Consider the following 21,033-nt stretch of genomic DNA (forward strand, 5'->3'; position numbering starts at 1 on the left):
GTATATTTTTATATCAGATAGCTGATTTATTCAACTTTGTTCTTCTTTCTCGAGATTGCTGTGGCTGTTTGGGGTCTTTTATGGTGCCATGTAAATTTTTTGAATATTTATTCCTATTTGGATAGGAATTGTTTTGAATCTCTAGATTGCTTTGGGTAGTATGAGCATTTTAATGATGTTAATTCTTATCCATGAACATGGTATATGGTTTCACATATTTGTCTCTTCTTCAGTTTCTTTCTTCAGTGTCTTATAATTTTTCAAGTACAGGTCTTCTACATCCTTGGTTAAGTTTATTCCAAGGTTTGTTTGTTTTTATGTAATTGTAAATGGGATTATTTTCTTAGCTTCCCTTTCTGATAGTTCATTATTAGTATATAGAAGTGATACTGATTTCTGGGTATTTATTTTGTATCCTGCTACTTTACTGAATTCATTTATCAATTCTAGTAGTTTTGTTTGTTTGTTTGTTTGTTTTTGGTGGAATCTTTAGGTTCTGTATATACAGTATCATGTCATCTGAAAATAATGAGTTTTACTTCTTTTTAAATTTGTTTGCCTTTCATTTCTTTTTCTTGTCTGATTGCCGTGGCTAGGACTTCCAGAACTATGTTGAATAAAACCCAGTCTCTCATGACTCTAGTCTGCTCCACCATTCCTCTGCCAGAATCCTTTGTGGCTACAAAGGAGATATTGTGCGTTGGCCCTTTAAGAGGTTGCTCGAGTTTATAGTGGATTCCCCTCTCTCCCTGGCAGACAGAAAGCCCACTGCTTTTCACAGCCAGATGTTATATGGTGCCTCTTCCAGGCTCTGGCGCTCTGGGCTGGGGAGCCTTATTTGGGCTTACTAGTAAGATCCCACACTTACCAAGAGAAACCCCCTTGCAGCTGAGATATCCCTCTGAAACCACAGCTGCAGCCCATGGGAGCGGGACCTGCCCTTTTCACGTCTCTGTCATTTCTACCAGTCTCATTGTGGCTTCTTCTCTAAAACCTTGGTTATAAGACTTCTCTACAGCTAGTCTTCAATTGATTATTAAGGTTGAGTGTTCTATATTTTATTTGTACTTCCAGTTTGGTCCTGGGAGAAAGTGAGTATAGCTTCTACCTACTCCACTGCCATCTTGGACCCCACCTGACCCCTTTGTATAAACTTAAAAAAAATTTTTTTTCTCAAAATCTGTAAACTTGTGTTCTTCTAATATTTTTAAATGATACTTATTGCCATCATGTGGACTAAGGATTACTAAAATGTGTGTTTCTTGAAGGGGCTCATTTGTCCTGCCACATCACACCTCTGAAAATGTGGCTTAATATTTATCTGATTTTAAATCAGTTTTGGTCTCATTTGTATTTGATATAGTTTATAAATATATGAAAATATTTTAATAGGCAAGAAATAAATGAAATGCAATATGATATGGTTGAAAAAAGACTTTTAGAGTTAGACCCGAGTTCATGGCCTGTTTTTTGCCACTTACTAATTCTGCGACCTCGGGCAAACCACTTAACTCTGGCCTTCTTTTTTCTTCTCATTGAAACGATATTAATTGCAGTTCACATTGTAAGGATTACATGAGCTCAAATAAGTAAACTCCTAGTACAGTGCACAGAGGAGGTGCTCTTCGTAATCATTTTCAATAAAGAGTTCTTAGTCTCCCGACCAATGTCTAAACTTGTTCTTGAGGATTGTGGGCATAAAGAGATCCAGAGAGGAAGCGGGGACATAGAGCATTTTGCCCAGGGCCAGCAAGTTTCCATTTTTGTTTGTTCAGTACGTCAGATTTCCCATAGCTGGTTGGGTTGCATCTTGTTCTGTGCAATTCAGAACAGTTGCTACAGTGCAAGGGTGGCACAAGAACTTAACAATGGGAGCAGTCAGCTAATGTATAGTCAGCTGGCCAGTATTCTCTGTAATTGTAACAGGAAGCAGAATCTTCATGGAGAGGAAATGGTTACGAAGTAGAATGATTCAGGGCTGTCTTTTGTAAGAGAGACTTTAGAGATGGGAAAAGGAGAGACCAGTTGGTCACCAAAATAGCACTGTTCACATGTGACTAGTTGGTACAGGGTCTTGCCTTTTATTGTGCTGGATTCCCACAATGGGCAGGCTCTCCAGGATCAGCTCAAGCCACCAAAACTCACAAGCAATGATATATAAGCTACAGATCCCACTTTCCTCAATTACTTTTGGAAGAATTTACTTGGTGCCCCTTTCCAGAGCATCTTATCCCTGGTCTTAAAGCAGGGGTCCTCAAACTTTTTAAACAGGGGGTCAGTTCACTGTCCCTCAGACCGTTGGAGGGCCGGACTATACTTAAAAAAAAAACAACAACTATGAACAAATTCCTATGTGCACTGCGGGCCCGGGACGAGTCGGCTGCTAAGCAGGACAGGCAGCGGCACCCGGCGGGCCAGATAAATGTCCTCGGTGGGCCGCATGTGGCCCGCGGGCCGTAGTTTGAGGACCCCTGTCTTAAGGTCTTAGGAGACAGCATTAGCTATCAGAAAATTGCCTGAGATTATAGGGAGGGGCTTAGTCCGATGGAGAGTTTTGTACAGGCTACTATGAATCGTATTATATTATGCCAGCCCTGAAACAATTAACTTCCTTCATGACCCAAATTTTCATTTCTAACTATCATTTCTGTATGAAATTTTTATATTGCCATTAAAAAATGAAGTAGCATTTTTTGAATTGTTGCTGAGATGGATTGTTAGGGGTCTGTTTCTCACACGCATATATCCCTTCCCAAAAGAGAAGATGAAAGAAAAGAAAAACAATACTTTTTGTAAATGTATAGGATATTACTAGAAGAATTCAAAAGAAATTGGTAACAGTGGTTCCTCTGGAAAGGGTGTACTTGTTAGTAGTGCACAGGTATAGGAAGGTGGCTAATTTAATCCTTTAGGATCTCTTGAATTCTATATTCTACCAGTATAATACTATAGCTAGATATGTATTATCTATTCCAAAAATTAAAAGTTTTAAATTAGTAATCTCAGCCCCCAGTACAACTATTTTATCTGTGTGTCTCTTTTCTTGTCTACAGGCAGATTTTTTTTTCTGGTGATACAAAAAATATTTGTCTGTTGTATAAAACACTTGGAAAATAAAGCATAGTTGGGAGTAGGCACTAAAAAGCCTCTGAATACCTCTATCCAGAAAACCACTTTGCTGTATTTTTTGCCTATATATAGCTTTTACATGATTGAGATCATATATCTTATTACCATTTTATATTTTAACTAGTGGCCTGGTGCACGAAATTCATGCACGGGAGTGTCCCTCAGCTCAGCCTGCACCCTCTCCAATCTGGGACCCCTCAGGGGATGTCCGATTGCCAGTTTAGGCCTGATCCCTGCTGGCCTGATCACCCCATCTGCCCCCACCGCCAGCCTGCTCGCCCCCAACTGCCTCCCCCCCACCCCCACCACCAGCCTGACCACCCCCAACTGCCCTCCCCTCCTGGCCAGATCACCCCTAACTAACTCTGCCTCAGCCACCATGCTTTGTCTGGAAGGATGTCCGGGAGGTATCCCGGTCTAATTAGCATATTACCCTTTTATTAGTATAGATCAGTGGTCGGCAAACCACGGCTCGTGAGCCACATGCAGCTCTTTGGCCCCTTGAGTGTGGCTCTTCCACAAAATACCACGGCCTGGGCAAGTCTATTTTGAAGAAGTGGCGTTAGAAGAAGTTTAAGTTTAAAAAATTTGGCTCTCAGAAGAAATTTCAATCGTTGTACTGTTGATATTTGGCTCTGTTGAATAATGAGTTTGCCGACCACTGGTATAGATGACTATAAAGTATTTATTCCATTGACTGGATATACAGTAATGTTTAAAATTCCTCTACCATTGAATATTTAACTAGTTACTGGATTTTTACTATAATAATCCACACAATGAATATTATGAGGCATGGAGCATTTCATTTCTATTGAAGATTTTCCTTAGAATTACTTCTTAGCATAAAGCTACTGATCAAAATATTTGACCATATGTGTGACTTTTATAACAGTACAATTTCACTTTCCAAAGAATTGTTATCAGCTTAATCTACTATCCAGTGTGAGTGAACCACTTCATTATAACCACTCCAGCATTGGATGCTGTTTTAAAATTTATGACCAGTTAGTTCACTAGGTGTAAAATGGTAAAATGCTTTTTTTTTTTTTTTTTTTTTTTGTAAAATGCTTTGACATGATTTTTATGTTGCTCTTACTATCCTTATCCTATGTTTGGCTTGTGGTTTTGTTTACTATAGGGATCTGCAAAGACTTGGAGAACTTCAGTCTGAATTGGCAGGAGTAGCTGACTTCTCTGCTGCCTATCTTCGGTGTCAACTTCTTCTCATCAAGGTTGGTTTGGACCCATTGTGAGTGTGATGCTAAGAATACACTTTAACAGATCTGGCAGAGTTTGAGGCCATAATTGGAAAAATATATGGCCTTCTGCAGCCACTTAGCAATGGAGAATTATGTATTCTGTGGTGTAATTGTATTTGGCTCTAATTAAATAATTGTTAACTCTAATAGAAATTTGAATTTTTAAAATTTGGTAGCATTCTTTCGTCATTATGTAATTAAGCAGATCAGGTACATAATCATGTTCTTTAGAATCCCAAGGATTTTCATTGTTTTTTTAATAGTTTGATTAGCAAAGAACTTATATGAACTTTTATTTTCATAAAATGCTGATTTTACTTCATCAAAGTAAAATTAGTCAATGGTTGATTTCATTGCTCTTAAAAAGGCCAACTTGCTGGCATTTCATATAAGGTAGGTGATATACACTGAGTGGCCAGATTATTATGATCTCTGAAGGCATAATAATCTGCCCACTCTGTGTGTGTGTGTGTGTGTGTATGTGTGTGTGTGTGTATTAGAGGCCGAGTGCATGAATTCGTGCATGGGTGGGGTCTGGCCATCTTGGCCAGGGGGAGGGGACATGGGCGGTTGGCCAGCCTGCCTGCTGGTCGAGGGGACAATTTACATATTAGCCTTTTATTATATAGGATATACACTGAGTGGCCAGATTATTATGCGTTCAGAGATCATAATAATCTGGCTACTCAGTGTATATGTATATATATATACACACACACACACACAAAATTTGTGTGTGTTTTTTGTTCTTTTTTTAAATATACTTTATTGATTTTTTTACAGAGAGGAAGGGAGAGGGATAGAGAGTTAGAAACATCAGTGAGAGAGAAACATTGATCAGCCGCCTCCTGCACACCTCCCACTGGGGATGTGCCTGCAACCAAGGTACATGCCCTTGACTGGAATCGAACCTGGGACCCTTCAATCTGCAGGCCGACGCTCTATCCACTGAGCCAAACCTGTTAGGGCTACACACACAAAATTTGTACTCAAGAAATTATTTCAGTTGGCAGAATTGGAAACCAATTAAATGAGTTCAGTAGCTTTCACCTTCTGCAGCAGAATGCAGAGTTCTGCTATAAATTTAGGCTTAGGATTTAGGAGAGCCCTTCTTACTTGATAAGCCTTTATCTTGGCTTCAGTTCCAAATGTTAGTCTTTAAAGAGATTAATGATATTTGCTTAAAGTCAGAACAAATGGAAAAGTTTCTTATTTCCCACTGTTAGATGTGTGAGCTTAGGGTTTTGCAAGTTTGTATATATATGTGAATGTGGGTGTGTACACTGAAGTGGGTTGAGATTTAAACAGCCCTTGTTGAGCAAGAGAGAGTCTTTCAATTGTATATGCTTGCATAACCACCACCACAGTCAATATATGGCACATTTCCATTGTCCAAAAATGTTCTTAATGCCCCTTTGCAAAGTTGATGGCTTTTCCAAGCTTTTGTTAAACAGAGCTAATAATAACTCAACCCAGGTAAGGACTGGTAGCCAGCAATGAATGTGAATGCCCTTGGCCTAGTGTCCAGTGCGTAGTGAGTGCCTTGTCACTGTTGGTCATTTTCCTTCTTCTGTGGCTTGCTGTCTTCTCCATGGGAATACAAGAAGGCCTTTGAAAAGAATCTACTTTTCTATAGCAAGAAATGAGAAGAGACTACTCCCAAAAACAACACAGAACTATGTTGTTTACTCAGTGTCATGGAGTGGCAGGATAAATAAGGGACCCATACCTAGAACCCGAGCAGGCAGGTGTTTGGTAATCGGGGATGAGCTAACTCAGCTGTGGCACATCTACTCCCCGGTATATTCTGTAGTCAGTAATGATATTCATGAAGAATTATATACTAGTAACAATATCACAAAATACGTAATGTTATGTACCCCAAAAAAACATACAAAATTATTTCAGTTTTCTGACTACAACTATATAAAAATATGCGTTTGAGAAATGATTGGAAGCAAATATTCAAAATCAATACCTCTGATCAGATAGTATGGGTTGGGTGATTTAAAGATTTCTATATCTATAGTCTAGACCTATCCAATATGATGGTCACCAGGTGCATGTGACTATTGAGCACTTAAAATATTGCTTGTTCAAATTGAGATGTGATGTAAGTGCACAATTCACTCTGGATTTCTTAGACTTGGTGTGAAAACATGTAAGCTATCTCAGTAATTTTTAAAAGATTGATGGCATAGTGAAATGGTGTTATCTTGGATATACTGCATTAAATAAACTATATTGTTAAAATTAATTTTACCTATTCCTTTTTACTTTTAAAAATGTGACTATTAAAAAATGTAAAATTACGTACATGGCTTGTTATGTGTTTCCATTAGACAGTGTTAGTCTAAGTTTTTTGTAATGTCATTGGATTATGTCTATAAGAAGGACTGTGGAAATTAGAGACTATAGCAGAGGTTTAGACAAGAGATGAGAAATGGGCCATATGGATGGATAGAAGACATGAGAGATAGAAGGTGACATCTGTGGCTTTACATGTTAGTTTTGAATAGAAAGCTTGAGAGAGGGTGTAAACTAGGAAAGCTGTGCCGGTAAGGTGATGGGGCTGTTCAAAGAATAGTGAACGTGGGGCAAAGAAAAAAGAACCACAGTCAAACAAGAAGGGTTTAGGCAGTCAGGGAACGTTGGCTCTGGGAACAAGAAAGGCCCAGAGCCTTTGAAGTTGGCTTGCCTAGACATTCTAGTAGGAACTTCATGGCTCCTGTATTCTGCTTGCAAGCACTGGGCCAGGACATATGGCCTTTGGGCTAGGAATTGGATTGAAATGGGGAGGAATTCAGTTAGCTCAAACCATTGGTTTCCTCTCTGTCCATAAGTAGGGTTGATTGGCTTAAAGGAGTAAGACTGAGAGGAATGCCCAGCTGGTGTGGCTCAGTGGTTGAATGTTGAGCTATGAACCAGGAGGTCAGGATTCGATTGCCAGTCAGGGCACATGCCTGGGTGGCAGGCTCGATCCCCAGTAGGGGGAGTGCAAGAGGCAGCCAATCAATGATTCTCTTTCATCATTGATGTTTCTCTATCTCTCTGTCTTCCCCTTCCCCTCTGAAATCAATACAAAATAGAAAAATAAGACTGAGAGGAAGTCCTGATTATGATAGATTTTCAAAGCAAAATAAACATGTCAGTCTCAAATGATATGCCAGTCTTTGTGATCTCTGTGTTCTGTCTTCTGTCCTCTTCTGATTTGTGTGTAGGCCTTACAGGAAAAGCTGTGGAATGTGGCCGCCCCTTTGTATTTGAAGCAGAGTGATTTGGCCTCAGCAGCAGCAAAACAGGTAAGCTAATTAAGACCTTCTCCTCAGTAGATCTCTGTCCAGGAATTATCTCATTCAAGTTAGAGCCAAAGGCTTTCACACTTTATCTTGGCTCCACAGATCTGATGTGGTCTCTGCAGTTTCAGCCTGTAATGACAGAAGTTAGTGATAGGAGAAGCAGCATAATTAGGGGTCACAGGACTGGCTTAAGAGTCAAGGGACCTTCTAGACCCAGGTATGCCTCTAATTTGCCGGGTGATATTGACCAGATTGCTTAACCTCCCTGGTTTTTTTCTCCTCTCTAAAATATTGCCATTCAACCTTTTAAAAAAATAAAAGGGAAATGAAACACCCAGACCTGTGCAGGATAATGACTGGAGACTAGTTGCCACGTCAGGTTTCTAGACCTACGTGAATGTGTCTAGACGTAGTGTGTGGTGGGCTGCTCCTGGCACTGGCGCTGCCCACGGGCAGGCCTGCTCACATGCCCAGTGCTGCCTCACAGAGGTGGGCAGGCACTCCCCAGCTTGCTGAGGAAGGTAGCCGTCAGCCACTAGGATTGTCCTGATCGCACTCGGGGGCCAGGTAGTGAGAGGGCCTCTCGCTCCTGTGACCAGCGTGTGGACGTTTCTAGTGCCTGAAAGAGCCAGCCAGGCCCAAGTCTGTCAGTGCGAGAAGTGCTGTTCCCTCTGCTGAGAGGTGCACATGTCTCTGTAAATTCTCTCCAAGGACCCCAGCTTCCCTGTCAAAAAGCAGAAAAGAACAGTTCCTGAAGTTCTGAAGTGCCTTGATGACGTGTTGGTCCGAGTGTAATGACTAACAGTGCTCCCTGTGTCCCCTTTCACAAGTATCACGCTGCAGCGTGTCTTGAACTCTTGAAAGGCGCTCCCTCAGCCACTGATGTGGTAACTTGATGTAAACAGCTGAGACTAGGCAGGTGCAGGAAGAGCCCTGAACACCGAGGTAGATTGGAGCCTGGGCAGGTCTGGCTGTGCAGTATTGCCTGATAATTAAAAGCCCCGAGCTAGTTCCTCCTGCAACGAACTCACCGATAGTGGGGTCAGAGGGCGGTCGGGTGTCAGGGCAATGAGCCCTCCTGCCTGCCCATCAGCTCCCGGCGATTGGGGGCTGTCCCAGTGCAGGTTGTTGGAGCCCATGTTGGCCAGTCCTTGTAGGGTGTCGTTCTTGGTCATAGTTTCAGGGTGCCCTCCAGCACTGGTGGGAGCACTGGGGCGTCGGGCCTCCCTGACTCGCTCCCGACATCCACAACAGCTGTGCTTCGTTTTCAGCGTCAGGTCTGGAAGCTCAGGGCTGCGCTCACACCCATCGCTCTTTGCCAGCAGCACTGATGCTGCTGTGTCCCACGCTTTCTGTGGGTGTGGAGCCAGACTGCTGCTCTGCCGGCACTGGGGATAGCTCATGGGGTCACTGTGGTCATGGAAACAATCAGACCAACTTTGAGCGATTGGTAAGGTGCGCTTTCCTGTGTCCCTTGTACCTGCTATTCTACCCGCACTGAGCCTACCATGATGGGTCAGCTTTTCCTGCCCCTCTAGGGAGTCTGTGTGTAATCGTTAAATTCGCTTCCTCCCATGGCATGTGTTTCTGTGATGTGACATGAAGAGAATCTGTAATGGAAGTAAAGCCCATCACCTACAGTGTCTGGCTTTGGTCTGCATTAAACATGTAACCTCTGTTCATGCGAAACCAGTGGGATGTCTGCTTTCCGCCTCCGTCCGCCAGGGATGCAGGCAGCCTGAGTGGTTATGAAAATAAAGGAATTAACATGTCAAAAAAAAATAATAAAAACAAACAAATAAATAAATAAAACATGGCCATTCAATGAGATATTTCTAAGATTCTTTTGTGTTCTAAAATATTATAAGTTAGTATTTCAGATATGCTAAAATCCAATAAAAACTATCATGAGTCTTTTATCTGAAAACTAGTGGCCTGGTGCACGAAATTCTTCATCAGCCTGGCTTGTACCCTCTCCAATCTGGGATCCCTTGAAGGATGGCCTACTGCCGGTTTATAGGGATTGGGCCTAAACTAGCAGTTGGACATCCCTCTCACAATCTGGGACTGCTGGCTCCAGCTGCTCACCTGCCTGCCTGCCTGCCTGATTGCCCCTAATCACTCTGCCTGCCAGCCTGCTCACCCCCAACTGCCCCCCCCCCCCGCCAGCCTGATAACCCCCAACTGCCCCCCGTGCCAGCCTGCTCACCCCAAACTGCCTCCGCTGCTGGCCAGCTCGCCCCCCCTCCCCTCCCCACTGGCCTGCTTGCCCCCAACTGCCCCCCTGCTGGCCTGCTCACTCCAAACTGCCCCCCCCCCGCTGTCCTGCTCACCTCCAACTGGCCCCCCTGCTGGTCTGCTTACCCCCAACGGCCCCGCCCCCCACCAGCCTGATCACACACAACTACTGTCCCATCCTGGCCCCTGGCGACCCAAGCTCCCAGCACCTCCTTCTTTTCTTTTCTTTTCTTTTTTTTTTTTCAGCGCCTCCTTGAGTGGAGGCCAGGGCCGGCTGGAAGCAAGTATCTGGGATTTATTTATCTTCTATAATTGAAACTTTGTAGCCTTGAGCGGAGGCTAGGGCCAGCCAGGGAAGGCTGGAAGCTTGGCTTCCTCCATTGCTGGGGGCAACCCAAGCCTCTTGCTCACTCCAGCTCCGTGGCCACTGCCATCTTTGTTGGGATTTATTTATCTTCTGTAATTGAAACTTTGTAGCCTTGAGTGGAGGTCAGGGCTGGCCAGGGCGGGTGGAAAGCTTGGCTTCCTCCATTGCCGGGGCAACCCAAGCCTTCTGCTTGCTCCAGCTCTGTGGCCGCCGCCATCTTGGTTGGGTTAATTTGCATACTTGCTCCTGATTGGCTGGTGCGCATGGCTTGTGGGCATAGCGGAGTTATGGTCAATTTGCATGTTTCTCTTTTATTAGTGTAGATGAAGATGAATTCATTTTCAGGTTATTTATATTTTTAGCCTGTATCATATCTTGAATGTTAAAAGGTTCTTATATTTCTCTTCAGTTCATTAAGTAGCATTTCATTTTATTTTCTTTGAGTATATTTCTTTCTAGCTTTGAGCAATTTCCCTTCATTATTAGGTATTGGGATTTGGTGAACTCTTCTGGATAGTGAACTGTACATAACTGAGCGATTGTGACCAATTAGAAAGCTACATTACAATTCACTAAATGATTTCAAGTTTATTTTAATTAACCCTCACAATAATCTCATTAGGCAGGAATGAGTATTAAGCTCATTTTATAGAGGAAAAAATTAAGGCTCAGCAAGGTTAAATTCATAGGGCTATAGGTAATAGTCTGGGATTTGAGCCCAGACCCTCTGACACCCAGAGTCTATTTTCTTTCCACTACTCTGTTTAATTTCCCATCTGATCAAGACTCCCTCTCAAACCTGCTATGCAGCTTATTGTAGGGGAGTTGAACTTAATAACTGGAGTGCCAGAATGGACCATGTTGTGAGGAAGGAGACCAGGGAGCAGGAGTCTGGAAGAAAGAGAGGAAAGGAATTACAATTCTGTGTACCAGATACTGTGTTAAGGTCTTTCAATGCCCCATTTAATCCTTTACATTTTATAATGTTGGTCCTATTTTTTCCCTATGTACAGATAGGGAAACTGAGGTACCATGTAATTAAATATCTTGTCTTCCTTTTAGTCATAAATGAGCCTGGAGTCATTTCTCTGACCCCCAAAACCTTCAAAGGAAGGTGAGCACAGAAGGGGAAGAGAAGAATCATTTGGGTGGGAATAGCTGATTTGGCTAGAATGGAGCAAGAGTTTAAGATGCATTGGGCCTGAGCTGAGGTTGTAGATGTTGTTTTCTGCACTTATCCCAAACTCCATGCCTGTAGGACAGTTAATCTGGATGACTACCAGGTGGTTCTTGGTTCTTGATGCTAAATTCTTTGATCTCTCTGATAACCCAGTCATTGTTTAATAGCATGCTATTTAGTCTCCATGTGTTTGATTTTTTTTGGATTGTTTTTATTGTAGTTGATTTCCAGTTTTATGCCACTGTGATCTGAGAAGATGCTTGATATGATTTCTATCTTCTTGAATTTGAAGAGACTTTGCCTGTGACCCAATATATGGTCTATCTTTGAAAATGACCCTTGTGCACTTGAGAAGAATGTATATTCTGTGGCTTTGAGGTGAAATGTTCTGAAGATGTCAGTTAATTCCATCTGGTCTAGTGAGTCATTTAGGATTGATGTTTCTTTGCTGATTTTTTGTTTAGTGGGTTTGTCCAATGGTGATAGTGGGGTATTAAAGTCCCCTACTATGATTATATTGCTCTCAATCTCTCCCTTGATATCCTCCACGAGTTTTTTTTATGTATTTGGGTGCTCCTGTATTGGGTGCATATATGTTTACCAGAGTTATTTCTTCTTGTTGGATTGCTCCCTTTAGTATAATGAAGTGGCCTTCCTTATCTCTTTTTATGTCCTTCACTTTGAGATCTAATTTGTCAGATATAAGTATTGCTAGCCCAGCTTTTTTTCATTTCTATTCACCTGAAAAACCTTTTTCCATCCCTTCACCCTCAGTCTGTGTGCGTCTTTTTTTCTGAGGTGCGTTTCTTGTAGACAGCAGATATATGGGTCATGTTTTCTTATCCAATCTGTTACCCTTTGTCTTTTGAATGTGGCATTTAATCCATTTACATTTAAAGTTATTATTGATAGGTACTTGTTTGTCGCCATTTTTATTCTTTACCCCTGTGTTCCTTCTTCGCTTCCTATTTCTTTTTTTTTTTTTACAGCAGATCCTTTAGCATTTCTTGCATTGCTGGTTTGGTGGTAATAAACTCCCTTAGTCCTTTTTTGTCTGTGAAGCTCCTGATTTCACCTTCAATTTTGATTGATAGCCTTGCTGGGTACAGTATTCTCGGATTCAGAGCTTTCATTTGCATGACTTTGTATATTTCATTCCATTCCCTTCTGGCCTGATGTGTTTCTGTAGAGAAATCAGTTGCTAGTCTGATGGGGGATCCTTTGCAGGTAACTTTCTGTCTCTCTCTGGCCGCTTTTAAGATTCTTACTTTGTTGTTGGTGTTTGCCAATTTAATTATAATGTGCCTTGGCATCTGTCTTTTGGGGTTCATTTTGCTTGGGACTCTGTGAGCTTCTTGGATTTGTGTGGGTTTTTTCTTCCCTATATCAGGGTAGTTTTCTGTCATTATTTCTTCAAACAGGCTTTCTATTCCTTGCTCAGTTTCCTCTCCTTCTGGCACCCCTATTATGCGGATGTTGTTTTGTTTTGTGTTGTCCCAAAGTTCCCTTAGGCTCTCCTCCTGCTTTTAAAATTTTTTTTCTAGAAGCTGCTCTACTTGGGTATTTTTTCCTACCTTGTCTTCTAGCTCACTGATGCTTCTTCTAGTCTACTCTTGATGCTTTCTATTGAGTTCTTTACAGCAGCGATGTCATTTTTCATTTTTTCTTGGTTCTTCATTTCCTCTTGGTTCTTACACATATTGTCGAATTTGTCTTCCATTCCTTTCATCCACCTTATGACTATTTCTCTGAATTCTTTCTCTGACAGGTTGCTTGCCTCCATTTCGTTTACTTCCTTTTCTGGTGATGCCTGCTTTTCTTTCATATGCGGGCTGTTTCTTTGTCTCCCCATGATCTCTCTTCTCCAGGTGTCTGGTTATGTAGTTCTCTCTCTCCTTATCCCAGGTGAAATCTGACCTTTCCATGAGGGAGTGTAGAACTCCTCTGAACCCGCGTGCTTGCGCCACTTGGGTACTGGTGTTCTTGGGTTCGCAGCTGTTCGGTGGGTACCATAGTTGTAGATTCCCCGGGCTTTTCCGGCTTCCGATAACATCCACTTTCCCCTTCAAGATAGATGCTAAATTATGAGAGCTTTTCTTGGGGATTGGGTTTTCATATACAGCATATATTCATTTTTGCCCACAGCACAGTGAGTTTGGGTTTAGGATAACAAGTAGTGCTTTATAATTTTACCTGTGATTAAACTTTTCATATCTTCACATCATCAACTAAGTTGATTTTATTACCAGAACAGCCTTTTGTTTTTCAGTTGACAAATTTGCAAGACATACTATACAGTTCTCTCAACACATTAATTTCTCTCAAATTATGTTAATTTCTCTCAACATAGGCACTTAAAAATGTCAGTTCAGAATTAAAGTATAGGTATAAAAAAACCCTCAGTTTAGAGTTTCACCTACAATTCTATGCTGTTCTCAAGGAAGACTTGATCTTGTGTGTGTGTGTGTGTGTGTGTGTGTGTGTGTGTGTGTGTGTTAATCCTTACCCAAGGATATTTTTCCATTGATTTTTAGAGTGGAAGAGAGAGGGAAAGACAGAAACATTGATGTGAGAGAAACATCGATTGGTTGCCTCCTGCACAAGCTCCGACGAGGGCCCAGGCCCAGGAGGAGTTTGCAATCAAGGTACATGCCCTTGATCTGAATCGAACTGGAACCCTTCAGTCTGCAGGCTGATGCTCTATCCACTGAGCCAAACCAGCTAGTGGAAGACTTGATATTTTCACTGATCATTAATTACCTTTTCTTTATAGATCATGGAAGAGACCTACAAAATGGAGTTCATGTACAGTGGTGTGGAGAATAAGCAGGTGGTGATTATACATCATATGAGGCTGCAGGCCAAAGCCTTGCAACTTATAGTAACAGCACGAACTACTCGAGGGTAAGATGTGCACCTAGCCCAAAGGGGTGGTACGATCCTTTCAAAGACATTCAGAGATTTCACCAAAGTTAATGATAAGTAAAATGATATTTAGGAAAGATTAGCTAAGGGATACTAATATATGCTTTTTCAGATATCCCAAGTTCTGTTCTCAGATTAGGTCCCTGGAAAAACCTTCCAGTGGCTCTTTATTGCCTACAGCACAACATAGGACTTCATGTGGAAATATTTATATCCTTGATAGATTTCTTTTTGTTTGTTTTGTTAATCTTCAACCAAGGATATTTTTCCATTGATTTTTAGACAGAGTGGAAGGGAGGGGGAGAGACAGAGAGAGAGAAACATCAATGTGAGAGAGACACAGACACGTCGATTGGTTGCTTCCCGCACGTACCCTGACTGGGGCTGGGAATTGAGCCTGCAACTGCAGTATATGCTCTTGACCGGAATTAAACCCGGGACCATTCAGTCCGCAGGCTGACACTCTACCCCAGCCATGGGCAAACTACAGCCCACGGGCCGGATCCGGCCCGTTCGTCTGTTCTATCCAGCCCGCGGAGCCGAAAGAGCGGAGGGTTCTTTTGCTCTCCCCTCCGCTCCTTTACTTTGAATTTATATTAGTTCACACAAACACTCCATCCATGCTTTTGTTCCAGCCCTCCGGTCCAGTTTAAGAACCCATTGTGGCCCTCGAGTCATAATGTTTGCCCACCCCTGCTCTACCCACTGGGCCAAACTGGCTTAGGCTTGATAGATTTCTTTTAAAATTTAGTACCAGAAACCATTCTTTCCTCTTCTAAAGGGACTAGTAAACTCTCTCCAAGGCAGTAAAGACTACCTTGTTCAATTCCTGACCTCTCCACTTATTAGTTGTTTGATTACAGTCAGGGTTTTAAACCACTCTGTTGGCTCGTTTCTTTGTCTGTAAAATGAGAATGATGATAGCATCTATCTCATGGGGGTTCTATGAAGAATGAATTGGAGCCCAGCCAGCGTAGCTCAGTGGTTGAGTGTTGACCTATGAACCAGGTCACAATTCGATTCCAGGTCAGGGCACATGCTCGGGTTGCTGGGTCGATCCCCATTGTGGGGTGTGCAAGAGGCATCCAATGGTTCTCTTTCATCATGACTAGAGGCCAGGTGCATGAAATTTGTGAACGGGGGTGGGGGTCCCCTCAGCCCAGCCTGGACCCTCTCCAATCCAGGACCCCTCGGGGGATGTCCAACTGCTGGTTTCGGCCGAATCCACTGAGCTATGCTGGTTGGCTCCTAACTGCTCACCTGCCTGCCTGCTTGATCGCCCCTAACTCCCCTCCCTGCCAGCGTGATCACCCCTAACCACCTCTGCCTGCCAGCCTGATTTCCCCTAACTGCCCCCCCTGCAGGCCTGGTCACCCTCAACTGCCCCCTCTGCCACACTGGTAACCCCTAACTGCCCTCCCACCCCCCGCTGGCCTGGTCATCCCCAACTGCCCCTCCTGCCGGCCTGGTTGCCCCAACGGCCCCCCCCCCCCGGCCAACCTGGTCACCCCTAACTGCCCCCCTGCCAGCCTGGTCGCCCCTCACTGCCCCTCTATGCTGGCTTGGTCACTGCTAACTGCCCCCGCCCTCCGGCCTGGTCGTCCCCAACTGCCCCCCCTGCTGGCCTGCTCGCCCACAACTGCCCCCCCACCCCACTGGCCTAGTCACCCCACACAGCATGCTGGTCAGTCGTTTAGTCTTCCCTCGCTAACCCCCCTGCTGGCCTGGTCACCCCACGCAGCCTGCTGGTCAGTCGTTTGGTCGTACCCTGCTAACTGCCCTGCCGGCCTTGTTTCCCCACGCAGCCTGCCGTTCAGTTTGTTACTGTGAGGGCGTCGTGACCAATTTGCATATTACCCTTTTATTAGTATAGATGTTTTTGTCTCACTTCCTCTCTGAAATCAATAAAAATATATTTAAAAAAAGAATTGGACAATACATGTAAAATCACTTAGTATGGTACTTGGCACATAGTAAGAACTCAATTTAATGGTAGCTATTAGACTTTCTGATAATGAGAAATTGCCATATTTCATCAGTTCAAAAATGCACAAGTTTTAACGTCTCTGAAATCATATATTTTGATGTTGTGCCATAGTTTGAAAGTAGGTTTTTTGTTTCTTGTTTTTTCATAAAATAAAAATGCATCTTAAAGAATGATGGCTTCATAGATTTGATACAGTCCAGTATTTATGTAACTTGTTGCCAGATCGAAAACACATCTGATGCTCAGTACAGCATTTGTTTCAGCCTAAATGTGGTACAGGGAAATAAAAATGGGTGTTTAAGTAAGCACTGAAAAATGCTAGGTCAGAAAGAACATTCCAAATATTATTTAATTTCTTCACTTATCTTGAAGGTGCCAGATAGTAATTTAATCTTAGAGATATCCATATATTCATTTAACAAATGTTTAATCTCTACTCCTCAGTCACATCTGAGAAAAGATAGGTGCTTATGATGGCATCTACACTTCTTATTTAAAGAAAGTAAATGTGTTTATTCAGTTTATATATGATTATTATAAAAATTTAAATATTGAGAGATCCAAGATGGCGGCGTAGGTAAACACCTAAACTGCTGCCTCGCACAACAATTTCAAAACTACAACTAAAAGACAAAACGTCTATCACCCAGAACCACGGGAAAGCTGGCTGAGTGGAAGTTCTAAACTAGAAGGAAAGAGCAAACAGCATTGAGGGGTGCACAAGCGCTGAAAAGCTGAGTTACGGAGACGCGCGAATCGGGCTGGCAACGGGTGACTGGGAGCGCTGCTGTTTTCAACCCGAAGGGAGATAAGCTCCCGATTACTACGAACTCGTTTCTGGGGAGACCCGGGGGACCCAAACTCCTACGGGGAGAAGCTGGACTGTCTGCCGTGGGGTTGGAAAGTGAGGGAGGCTTGCTTGCAGGGCTGCACGCAGGAACAATTGTTTATTGTGCTGGGGCGCGGGACGCAGGGACACTGTTGGAGCCGCAGAGCCGCAGAGCCAGCTTACTGGCAGCCATCGCTGTTTGCCACACCCTAGCCTAGTCACGCCCTGAGACCCCGCCCTGCACAATCTACGAACCCACCCAAGCTCCAAGCAGCGGCTTTAGCATATGAATGGCCTGCCCTATCGCAGCTTAACTTAGCAAACTTGCAGCTTGGGTCAGATAGCTCCAAAACCTCCAAACCCCAAGCAAAGAGGAGAAAACTGTAGTTCTTGCTGTAGCTCCTGCTGGGTGGCCTCAGACAGTAGCTGACCTGCACCCCATTGGAGATCCAGAAGTCAGTGTACCTAGTGGTCAGTGTGAGACACCAGATTTCAACTCCTCACATCCATAAGTGACACATTCAAGAGGCAGACTCAGTGAGCACCAAAGCCCCACTGAAACAAGTCCTGCACCATAAGCGTGTCTCCAGCGCAGCAGTACTTCCATTATAGACACAACAGGTCCTCACAGCCAATTGGCCTGGAGGTCAATTCCTCCCAGTGTACCAACAGCAATCAAGGCTTAACTACACCAAGACTTTGCACTCAGCCCACAAAGGGGTGTACCAAAGGCATCCACCTCAGGTGATTGGGGAGGCTGAGCTACTGGCCCCTATAGGTCACCTACCACACAAAGCCACTCCATCAACACAAGGAAGCAGCAAAATGCGGAGACAAAGAAACAAGTCACGAATGAGAGAAATGGAGGAAAGCAAACTAATGGACGACATAGAGTTCAGAACCACATTTATAAGGTTACTCAAGAATCTTCTAAAAACCGCCGAGAAACTTGATGAGACCTCCGAGGAGCTTAGTGAGACCTTCAAGGACCTTAATGAGAATGCCAAAAAAATGGAAAAGGACCAGTCAGAAATTAAGCATACACTGTCTGAAATAAAGAATATACAGAAACTCAACTGTAGATCAACGTACCCCAAGAATCAAACCAAAGATCTGAAATATGAGGAAACAAAAAACACCCAACCAGAAAAACAAAAAGAAAAAATCCAAAAATATGAAGATAGTGTAAGGAGCCTCTGGAACAACTTTAAGCGTACCAACATCTGAATTTTTGGGGTGCCAGAAGAAGAGAAAGAGCAAAATATTGAAAACCTATTAGAAGAAATAATGACAGAAAACTTTCCCTACCTGGTGAAAGAAATAGACTTACAAGTTCAGGAAGCACACAGAACCCCATACAAGAGGAATCCAAAGAGGACCACACCAAGACACATCATAATTAAAATGCCAGGGGCAAAAGACAAAGAGAGAATCTTGAAAGCAGCAAGAGAAAAACGGGTAGTTACCTACAAGGGAGCACCCATACGACTGTCAGCTGATTTCTCGGCAGAAACTATGCAGGCCAGAAGGGAGTGGCAAGAAATATTCAAAGTGATGAACAGCAAGAACCTACAACCAAGATTACTCTGCCCAGCAAAGCTATCATTCAGAGTTGAAGGTCAGATAAAGAGCTTCACAGACAAGAAAAAGCTGAAGGAGTTCATCACCACCAAACCAGGATTACATGAAATGCTGAAGGGTGTTCTTTAAGAAGAGGAAGAAGAAGAAAAAGGTAAAGATAAAAATTATGAACAACAAAATGACATCAAATACATATCTACCAACAAGTGAATCTAAAAATCAAGTGAATAAAAAATCTGAAGAACAGAATGGACCGGTGAATATAATAGAATCAGGGACATAGAAAGGGAGTGGACTGACAATTCTCAGGGGGGAGGGGGTGTGAGGGGTGTGGGAAGAGACTGGACAAAAAGCTTACACCTATGGATGAAGACAGTGGCGGGGGGGTAAGGGCATGGGGTTGGGTGGGGAATCAGGTGGAGGGGAGCTAGCGGGAAAAAAAGAGGAACACCTGTAATAATCTGAACAATAAAGATTTATTTAAAAAAAATTTAAATATTGCAGATAAAGTGAAAGTTCTGTGTTAATTGACCTCTTCTTAAACAACTATAAACAGATTTTTTTCCTAGCCAGATACATGTGTAGACTATACACTGAGTGGCAAGATTATTATGATCTCTGAACGCATAATAATCTGGCCACTCTGTGTGTGTATATGTGTGTGTGTATAGATAGATAGATAGATAGATAGATAGATAGATAGATAGGTAGATAGATAGATAGCCGGCCTGACTGCCTGCTGGTTGAACTCCTGGTCGAGGGGACAATTTGCATATTAGCCTTTTATTATATAGGATATACACTGAGTGGCCAGATTATTATGCGTTCAGAGATCATAATAATCTGGCCACTCAGTGTAAATGCATGTGTATTAACATAAGTCACATTATAAGATACTTTGCTGTTCTGCATCCTTTACTTTTCATCCAACAATGTATTTCATCATATAAATGTCATTATATAAAGATTATAATATATTTGGTCTTTAGTCATGCTGTATTTACATTTTTTATTTATATGCATTCCAGCTTCTATTTTTCTTTTTCTTTTTTTCAATATATTTTATTGATTTTTTTTTTTTTTTTTTTTTTGCAGAGAGGAAGGGAGAGGGATAGAGAGTTAGGAACATCAATGAGAGAGAAACACCAATTAGCTGCCTCTTGTACACCCCATACTGGGCATGTGCCCGCAACCAAGGTACATGCCCTTGTCTGGAATCGAACCTGGGATCGTTCAGTCCGTAGGCCAACGCTCTATCCACTGAGCCAAACCAGTTAGGGCCTATTTTTCTTAATTAATTTTTGGTAGATCAATTATTTTCTTTGTTTTTTTTTTTTTTTTTCTTCCAGGGCTTTAAAAAATTCTGTGCCCTAACTATAACCTCTTTAAGTGAAAGGCAGAACATAGTGCTTAAGAGGGCTGTGGTACCTTATTGAATGGGTTCAGATATTGACTCTACCACTTGCAAACATAGTGACCTTGGATAAATTACATAAACCTGTGCCTCAGTTTGTTCCTCTGATAAATTAGACTGGGATAATAATAGTACTTGCCTCTCTCTCAGAGGGTTATTATAAGGATTAATGAATTTTATATATAAAGCCCTTAAAATACTTCCTTATACATTTAGAGTAAACACTGATAAAAGCTCATATTATTTGTATAAATACTATTTTCACTATTATATTTTTAATAAATCTATTGAACGTATACTTATTGGCATAAAACAAATAGAATTTATGAGCACCTCTATCAAGATTACCTTAGACCAAAATGAAAGTTTTAGTGTGCTTTTACTTAATTGTCTCATACTATTTAATTTGGAATTTTATGTTATTATGTTTTTACTAGTGACCCGGTGCACATATTTGTACACGTTGAAAGGAAATTAATTAGAAGGTGGCTGGTAGGGCGGGTCTGGGTGAGACACACCCTGGAGCCAACCTCCCACAGTCCCTCCCCGGCTAGCCACATCTGGGGTGGTGCCATGGCTCAAAGGGCGTCTGCGGAGTGAGGGGCGTCCCTCTGGCAGGTGGCGTCCCTCGGCCTGGCCTGTGGGAATTGGACCAAAATCGGCTCTCCAACATCCCCCGAGGGGTCCCAGAGTGCGAGAGGGCACTCTGCAAAGTTGCTGTCACACGGGGTGTGGAACGCAAACACAAGGGTGCAAGTAAACCAGATTCGGGCCTACAGTGCCCCAGCAACAACATAGCCCACAGCCAAAGGTGAAATCGTG

The 21,033-nt window shown here is 42.7% G+C and overlaps 1 protein-coding gene across 2 annotated transcripts in view; it reads left to right on the forward strand.

The window, feature by feature from the left end:
• Window positions 1-21,033, forward strand: part of INTS4 (integrator complex subunit 4) — a 99,370-nt gene that overhangs the window by 63,533 nt on the left and 14,804 nt on the right. For both annotated transcript variants that reach the window (XM_080641793.1, XM_080641792.1), the window contains exons 16-18: window positions 4,271-4,364; window positions 7,613-7,693; window positions 14,249-14,379. In XM_080641793.1, the coding sequence (XP_080497919.1) occupies window positions 4,271-4,364; window positions 7,613-7,693; window positions 14,249-14,379 (306 nt within the window). The remainder of the gene's footprint in view (window positions 1-4,270; window positions 4,365-7,612; window positions 7,694-14,248; window positions 14,380-21,033) is intronic.

This window comes from Plecotus auritus, assembly GCF_963455305.1.
Source record: "Plecotus auritus genome assembly, chromosome: 9".
NCBI classification, from domain to species: Eukaryota; Metazoa; Chordata; class Mammalia; order Chiroptera; family Vespertilionidae; genus Plecotus; species Plecotus auritus.